This window comes from Myxine glutinosa, chromosome 3 (assembly GCF_964187855.1).
Source record: "Myxine glutinosa chromosome 3, kmMyxGlut1.1, whole genome shotgun sequence".
In the NCBI taxonomy this organism is placed as follows: domain Eukaryota; kingdom Metazoa; phylum Chordata; class Myxini; order Myxiniformes; family Myxinidae; genus Myxine; species Myxine glutinosa.
In genome coordinates, this window is record NC_136263.1 from 109537809 (window position 1) to 109546557 (window position 8749).

The window sequence follows — 8749 nt, forward strand, 5'->3', positions numbered from 1 at the left end:
GTTTGGAGATCTTTTTAAATCCCTTCCCAGACTCGTAGGCATCTATAACCTTCTTTCTGAAGGCCTCAGAGAGCTCTTTAGATCTAGTCATGGTGATGCCGCACACAACAACAAAGAGCAAACCAAACTAAATGTCTGAGGTTTAAATAAGACAGGTTCCTCCAATATCCTCTCCAACGATGTTCTAATCATTTGCACCTGAGCTTGTGCACCTGATTCTAATTTTAGGTATTTGAAGTAGTGATAAATGTAGGGGTGTACTTACTTTTTCCACATGCGAAATTTGCATTTATGTTTATTTAAATTATACATTGGACTACAAAATGTAAATGTTTCATGATATTTGTTATATTATATCACCTTTATCTATCAATATTGTTGAAATTAAGATCAAATAGCTGTATGTTCAAATATGTTGAAAAAGTCAAAACTTTACATGGGGTGTACTTACTTTTTCATGTGACTGTATATGTATGTATGTGTATATATATATATATATATATATATATATATATATATATATATATATATATATATATATATATATATATATATATAGATATATATATATATAGATATATATATATATAGATATATATATATATATATACATATATATATACATATATATATACATATACATATATATACACACACACACACACACACACACACACACACACACACACACAGTGCGTTCAGAAATCACATTTTGTTATGTTGCAGCCTTACGCTGAAAACGGTTAAATTCATTTTTTTCCCTCAATAATCTACACTCAATACCCCATAATGACAAAGAGAAAACAGGATTTTAGAAAGTTTTGCAAATTTATTTAAAAAAAAAAATGAAATATCACATTAACAAAAGTATTCAGACCCTTTACGATGACATTTGAAATTTAGCTCAGGTGCCTCCCATTTCTCTTGATCATCTTTGAGATGTTTCAACAATCTACACCTTGATTGGAGTCCACCTGTTGTAAATTCAATTGATTGGACATGATTTGGAAAGGCACACACCTGTCTATATAAGGTCTAACAGCGGACAATGCACATCAGAGCATAAACCAAGCCATGAGGTCGAAGGAACTGCCTGCAGAGCTCAGAGACAGGATTGTGTCGAGGCACAGATCTGGGGAAGCCTACAAAAAAAATTCTGCTGCATTGAAGGTTCCCAAGAGCACGGTGGCCTCCATAATTCTCAAATGGAAGAAGTTTGGAACAACCAGGGCTCTTCCTGGAGCTGGCCGCCCGGCCAAACTGAGCAATCGGGGGAGAAGGGCCTTGGTAATAGAGGTGACCAAGAACCCGATGGTCACTCTGGCTCAGCTCCAGAGATCCTGTGTGGAGATGGGAGAAACTTCCAGAAGGACAACCATCATTGCAACACTCCACCGATCTGGGCTCTATGGCAGAGTGGCCAGACGGAAGCCTCTCCTCGGTGAAAGACACATGAAAGCCCACAGAATCTTGTTTCTCGGTCTCAAAGTCCTTTCGGTGCGTTTTTGCAAACTCCAAGGAGGCTTTCATGTGTCTTTCACTGAGGAGAGGCTTCCGTCTGGCCACTCTGCCATAAATCCCAGATCGGTGGAGTGTTGCAGTGATGGTTGTCCTTCTGGAAGTTTCTCCCATCTCCACACAGGATCTCTGGAGCTGAGCCAGAGTGACCATCAGGTTCTTGGTCACCTCTATTACCAAGGCCCTTCTCCCCCGATTGCTCAGTTTGGCCGGGCGGCCAGCTCTAGGAAGAGTCCTGGTTGTTCCAAACCTCTTCCATTTAAGAATTATGGAGGCCACTGTGCTCTTGGGAACCTTCAATGCAGCAGAATTTTTTTTGTAGGCTTCCCCAAATATGTGACTCGACACAATCCTGTCTCTGAGCTCTGCAGGCAGTTCCTTCGACCTCATGGCTTGGTTTTTGCTCTGATATGCATTGTCAGCTGTGAGGCCTTATATAGACAGGTGCGTGCCTTTCCAAATCATGTCCAGTCAATTGAATTTACAACAGGTGGACTCCAATCAAGATGTAGAAACATCTCAAAGATGATCAAGAGAAATGGGAGGCACCTGAGCTAAATTTCAAGTGTCATAGCAAAGGGTCTGAATACCTATGTAAATGTGATATTTAAGTTTTTTCTTTTTTAATAAATATGCAAAACTTTCTAAAATCATGTTTTCTCTTTGTCATTATGGGGTATTGAGTGAAGATTGATGAGGGAAAAAATGAATTTAAACGATTTCAACATAAGGCTGGAACATAACAAAATGTGAAAAAAGTGAAGGGGTCTGAATACTTTCTGAATGCAATGTATATATATGTACAGTCACGTGAAAAAGTAATTACACCCCATGGAAAGTTTTGACTTTTTCAACATATTTCAACATACAGCGATTTGATCTTCATTTCAACAATATTGATCGATAAAGGTGATATAAAATAACAAATATCATGAAACATTTACATTTTGTAGTCCGTTGTATAATTTAAATAAACATAAATGCACATTTCGCATGTGGAAAAAGTAAGTACACCCCTACATTTATCTCTACTTCATATACCTAAAATTCGAATCAGGAGCACCAGCTCAGGTGCAAATGATTAGAACATTGTTTGAGAGGATCTTGGAGGAACCTGTTTTATTTAAACCTCAGACATTTAGTTTGGTTTGCTCTTTGTTGTTGAAGTGTGCAGCGTCACCATGCCTAGATCAAAAGAGCTCTCTGAGGCCTTCAGAAATAAGGTTATAGATGCCTACGAGTCTGGGAAGGGATTTTAAAAGATCTCCAAACAATTTGAAATCAATCATTCGACTGTCCGGAAGATCATCTACAAGTGGAGAAGATTCCAAACAACTGCCAACTTGTTCAGGCCAGGTCGCCCCAGCAAGTTCAGCCCGAGAGCAGACCGCAAGATGCTGAAAGAAGTCTCTAAGAACCCCAGAATGTCATCATGGGACCTACAGGTAGCTGTTGCCACTGTTGATGTCAAAGTGCACGAGTCTACCATTAGAAAGAGGCTGCACAAATTTGATCTACATGGGAGGTGTGCTAGGAGGAAACCTTTGCTGTCCAGAAAGAACATCAGGGCAAGACTAAAGTTTGCCAATGAACACCTGGGCAAAGACCAGCACTTCTGGAACAATGTGCTCTGGACAGATGAGTCAAAGGTAGAGCTATTTGGCCACAGTACCAGAAGACATGTTTGGCGAAAACCAAAGACAGCATTTGACCACAAGAACCTGATACCAACTGGAAAGCATGGTGGTGGAAATATTATGGTTTGGGGCAGCTCACCATCATAGAATCCACTATGAATTCTTCATTGTACCAGAGGGTGCTTGATGATAATGTGAGGCCATCTGTCAGAAAGTTGAAGCTCAACCGAATGTGGACCTTGCAACATGACAATCACCCTAAACATACCAGTAAATCCACCAAGGAATGGCTGAAAAGAACGAAATGGAGGGTTCTGGAATGGCCAAGTCAAAGCCCGGATCTAAATCCCATCGAGATGTTGTGGGGGGATTTGAAACGAGCTGTGCATGCAAGAAACCCCTCAAACATCGCACAGCTGAAAGAATTCTGCATGGAGGAGTGGGCAAAAATTTCTCCTCGTCGATGTCAGAGACTGGTCGACAGTTATAAGAAACGCCTACTTGAGGTTGTTTCTGCCAAAGGGGGCAATACCACCTATTAGAGCCACGGGTGTACTTACTTTTTCCACATGCAAAATTTGCATTTATGTTTATTTAAATTATACAATGGACTACAAAATGTAAATGTTTCATGATATTTGTTATTTTATATCACCTTTATCTATCAATATTGTTGAAATGAAGATCAAATAGCTGTATGTTGAAATATGTTGAAAAAGTCAAAACTTTACATGTGAAAACACACACACACACACACACACACACACACACACACACACACACACACACACACACACACGAATAAATATACATATAATATGTATGTGTGTATATACACGCATTCTCAGTCAATTATATCATGGCGCTATATTTATGAACAATCCCATTGTCTGACTACTTTGCTAAAATGTTTAATTTATTACATTTTGGAGAAGTATATTTATTTTTGTTGTTATTTTAATATTTCCATTGCTTTCTGCACAACTCTTTGCTTACCATAATGCTTCCTGGTGCTTCCAACTTCCAAATAATCCAGTTTCCTTCTTCTGTGACGGATGCTCACCCTTTGTCTCTCCGTTCTTCTCTCTTACCTGTGCCCCATATTCTTCTACCCTACCTCTGCCTTTCGCTCCCACTCCAAATCTGCTCGCGCCACCACTCTGCGGACAGAACCTAGAGGAAGCGAAGCAGGTGCGCGCGCTGCAGCGTCTCAATGAGCGCCTCACCGTCGAGAACCAGGCTTTGGTCCGGGTTGTGGCCCGGCTTTCGGCCTCTCGGGCCAGCCAGCTGCACCCAGACTCCCCAGACCTGTAGATTCCACCCATCAACATCCCCTTCCCTACCCACTTCCACTTGCTTCTTATACTTCCTCCCTTTTTGTCTTCCTCTCAGAAAGGCAGGTGGATGATCTGCGGGCTTCATTTTCGCTTTTTTCCTCTTCTTACTTTAAAAAATATGAAATTTTGTTTGCTTTTGTTTGTCTCTGAAACTGCTCCTTCTTTTATTTTGCCTTGACCCTTTTTGTTCCATTTGGTTGATCTAATCAATGCTTCCCTACCTCTCCCTCCACCTCCCCCAAATTCCCTTCGAGTTCTGCACGCACATGATTCACCTGCCTTGCTGTGCATCATCTTACTTGGTGCGCACTTTACTTAAGCATCAGCAACCTCACCTTGCCCTTCCTGCCCCCCATCCCACCCTCCCCTCCACAACCCCACCCCAGTTGCCTGCCTCGTTTTGGTGTAATTTCTTCTCCCTTCCCCTCCTCTCAGTGCCTGCCTCGCCTGCCTCACCCTAGTGTCGCCCTCTTCCTCACCCCTCCCCTGTACCTTGTTCAGGCATTGTTTCCCCACCAGTGGCCAGATACCATGGATGTCCACTTATCCCTCCCCACACCAAGACTCAACTATATTATGTTTCATCTTTGCTTGCGTCATCTCAACATCATCCATAATTGTCATTCCGATAAATCTTTTCTGTCGGCTCCTCCCGATTTGTAACTTATCCTGGAATTCACATTTTTGCATTTGACCCACCGTGATTTTTGCGCTGCTTCAGACTTCCCTATTGCATTTTGGAAATCTCCAATATCCTAAAACCCCTTAAAGCAAAACTTCAATGCATCCATTTTTTTTATGTGATTGTGTGCAAGTGGTAATTTTGTGTAAGCTCAACGTTTTTATATTACCCTTGACATTTGTGAGCTTTTTCTGCCCCAGTGCATGGAGTGAATGTATGGCTATTTGTCATGTTCTTACTGCTGGACCAATACCATGGAAGTGACAAACATGACAGTTTTTGGTCAGATGAATGGAGGAAAGGGGAGGGTAAAGGGATAAATGCAGGAGAAAAGTTATTGGGTTGGTTGCTGCACTTTGAAGGGAATTAATAACTTTTTCAACTCACTACTCTCCCTTATCTTGAGAATATGACAAAAACGGTGCATAACTCTGACCCCTCCCCCACCCTCCACACTCCTTGTCTTCCATGGACTTGGTTGGTTCTGAGAAATCCCTTTGCCTACAAGTCAAAACCACCAAAATGAATGTATTTGCAAATTTTAATGTATAACATTGTGGAAGGAGCGTATCAAAGTCGAATGGATTAAAATTTTTAATAGAACATGCAACGAGGCTAAGAAATGTGATGGTCGGCCATTGCCATGTAAACGTTTTGGTTTTGAGAAAGAGATGAGGTGCGTGGATTACAAACATCTCATTGTGTATCGTTATGAGCATTGGTACTCAAGGTGTTGTGCTTGCTTTGCTTAACCGATACTGATCATGTGCTTTCTTGCTGTGGTTTGACAGCATGATTGGCCGCCACTGTCATTGTCACATCAGCTGTTATTTCAGGTTCTGAGCACTTCTCTTTGTGATCTTTGCCCCCATTCAGACGCTGGGAGAATTGAAGGGTGACAATCAGCGATTGAAGGATGAGAATGCTGCACTCATCAGGGTCATCAGCAAGCTATCAAAGTAGCTGGAGTTGCGGGAAGGGATCAGCAAATTTTGCGTTGGAAGGAGGATGGTTGTGTTGCTGGATATAAAGGATGCTATTGGAGTACTGAGACTTCAGAAGGAACCCATGCCCTCTTTCACACGGGTCCCACTAGTTTTGTGACAATGGTGGTCATACAGGCCTCATTCTGGCATGCTGCATCACCGGAGCACTGTCCTGCGAGAGAGGCCTCCAATGGCCAAATTTATTTGTCCAATGTCCTGTGGTGGACACAATTGGAGACCTTTGCAATTCTGTTGATCTTGGTGACACTTCCACGTGCTTTCCCTGTCATATCACGTGCTTGCAGCCACACCCGGTCAGCCCATTGCCTAACACTCCTCTCCTTTTCCCGAACCATCTCCCTTCCATCACACTGGTGCACATTTTGAGGCCTCACAACCACTGCCTGCCACCATTTCTGGAGCACAATAAGGCAAAAGACTTTGCATGATTTGCCTGCACATTGGCTGTGTTACCAAGAAAGTTGGCTGGATGGGTCCTTGTGAAAAATAACTAAGTTTGACCAAAATCCAAGTGCTCAGATCCTCAAAAAAAATGAACTCCCTAGATGTGGTTTTTCTATATATATATATATATACATATATAATGAATGAATGACGGTGTACACGCACAGGTGTGCACTTCAAAAGCAGGAAGTATGAGGGGTAGACATTAATCTTATCTTTCCTACTTTTTACTTTGACAACTTGCGTTGAGGCAGTAACAGTTTGGAAGCACAGAGTAAGGGGCTTTGCCATCAACAAAATTTGGTGGTTGTTGGTGAAGGTTGGGAATTGCAATCAGTTTATATCAGACAGACAACCATGTGTATTTATTTAAGGAGTGGATATTTTGCACCGTTTAACAAATTTGTTTCTTATAATTATGCTAAGCGGCCCCTCTCCACCCCCAGTCATGTGGCATATTTGCCTTTCTGCTGCTCCGCTAGTCGGTTTTAATTTTTGAAGGTGATCATGACAAGCAACAGGAATGTTGGATGGTCGGAATTATGTGAACGATCAGTTATTGAGGGAATGGTGAGGTTAATGGTAAATCCAACGATATCGCGTATCTGCTGCCCCATCCGATAATGTATTTATCGCTGGTTTTTTTTTAATTATTGGTCTTGGGTTGGTTGTACATAAAATGTCATCACGGAACCCCCTGCCAGGAGTGACGGCTTCAGGAATATTGCTGAAGATGCCGCCACTTGCAGCACATCCCGCCTGCTCCGCTCCTTTGCCTCCACTTGCTTCGCTTTGCTTGGCTTGTTTACGCACTGCCGGCACACAAGCGACCGTTTTTCTACCTATTACTTTGCAAGTGTCTTGAAGCTTTTCAAAAGTTTTGCCATATTCAGACTTGACTGCCAATGTTCCTGGCGTTTTTCTTTGTTTTTTTATAATTATTATTATTATTTTCACGTAATTGGCAGTGACCACTTCTGTGGTAGCTTTTTTGACTGCGTGAAATTGGGTCTGCATCTATGAGAAATTCCTTTGTATTTTTCATTTAGAATAATGGGTTGAAACTTGTACAGTACTTTGTGGATGTGTGGTTGGAGCAACTGTAACACATGAAGTAGGAGCAGTTAACGCATTAAGATTTGAATAAATGTATACTATTTTGTCACATAATTTTAAAACAATAAAGCTTTCATTATGTTTCTGCTTTTTCATGCTGATGCCTTAATCAACCTTGATATTCGTTTTTATAACTTGTTGCTTGTTTTGACACCGCAGATGTCATATGCATTTTGTTTTATCTCCCGCACAATCTCACGTTTTCCCATGTAGGTACAGTCGTGGCCAAAAATATTGCCATCATTCCACTTTTTTCAAATAACTCACAATTATCTCTAAAAATAAGTTGAAATTGACAAAAAGTATTTGGTCTCCACAATTCTTTATTTCACTGTTAATATTACAGAATCTTTGTTTTTAATTCAGAACTTAATATATCCTTTTAAATCAGAAAATAAAAAGAAATTGCAAAAACAAAATTATTGACACCCCAGGCGTAATATTTGGTAGCACAGCCTTTGGACAAAATCGATGCAGTTAAGCGCTTCCTATTGCCATGAATGAGATTCCGACACCTCTCAAGTGGCAGTTTGGCCCACTCTTCTTGTGCAAACTGCTCCAGTTCTCCCAGATTTGAAGTGTGCCTTCTCCCAACTGCTGTTTTCAGATCTCCCCACAGGTGTTCAATGGGATTTAGATCTGGACTCATCGCTGGCCACTTCAGAACAGTCCAGCGTTTTGTCTTGAACCATTCCTGGGTGCTTTTTGAAGTGTCTTTGGGGTCAATGTCCTGCGGCAAGACCCATGACCTTCGACGGAGACCCAGCTTTCTGACACTGGGTTGAACGTTGCGCTCCAAAATGCCTCCATAATCTCCTGATTTCATGATTTCATGCACACATTCAAGGCACCCAGTTCCAGAGGCAGCACAGCAACCCAAAAACATCACTGAACCTCCATGTTTGAAAGTAGAGAACGTGTTCCTTTCTTTGAAGGCTTCATTTTGTTTTCTGTAAACATAGAGATGATGTGCTTCACCAAAAAGCTCTAAGTTGGTCTCATCTGTCC

At 41.4% G+C, this 8749-nt stretch overlaps 1 protein-coding gene across 12 annotated transcripts in view; it reads left to right on the forward strand.

Moving 5' to 3' along the window:
* LOC137423266 (protein phosphatase 1 regulatory subunit 12A) overlaps positions 1-7824 on the forward strand; it is a 356467-nt gene extending 348643 nt beyond the window's left edge. For 11 of the 12 annotated variants that reach the window (XM_078774432.1, XM_078774439.1, XM_078774437.1 and 8 more), the window contains 2 exons: positions 4326-4346; positions 6051-7824. In XM_078774432.1, the coding sequence (XP_078630558.1) occupies positions 4326-4346; positions 6051-6137 (108 nt within the window). In that variant the 3' untranslated portion in view covers positions 6138-7824. The remainder of the gene's footprint in view (positions 1-4325; positions 4347-6050) is intronic. The other variant, XM_078774435.1, reaches the window with a different exon arrangement.
* Positions 7825-8749: the final 925 nt, after the last annotated feature.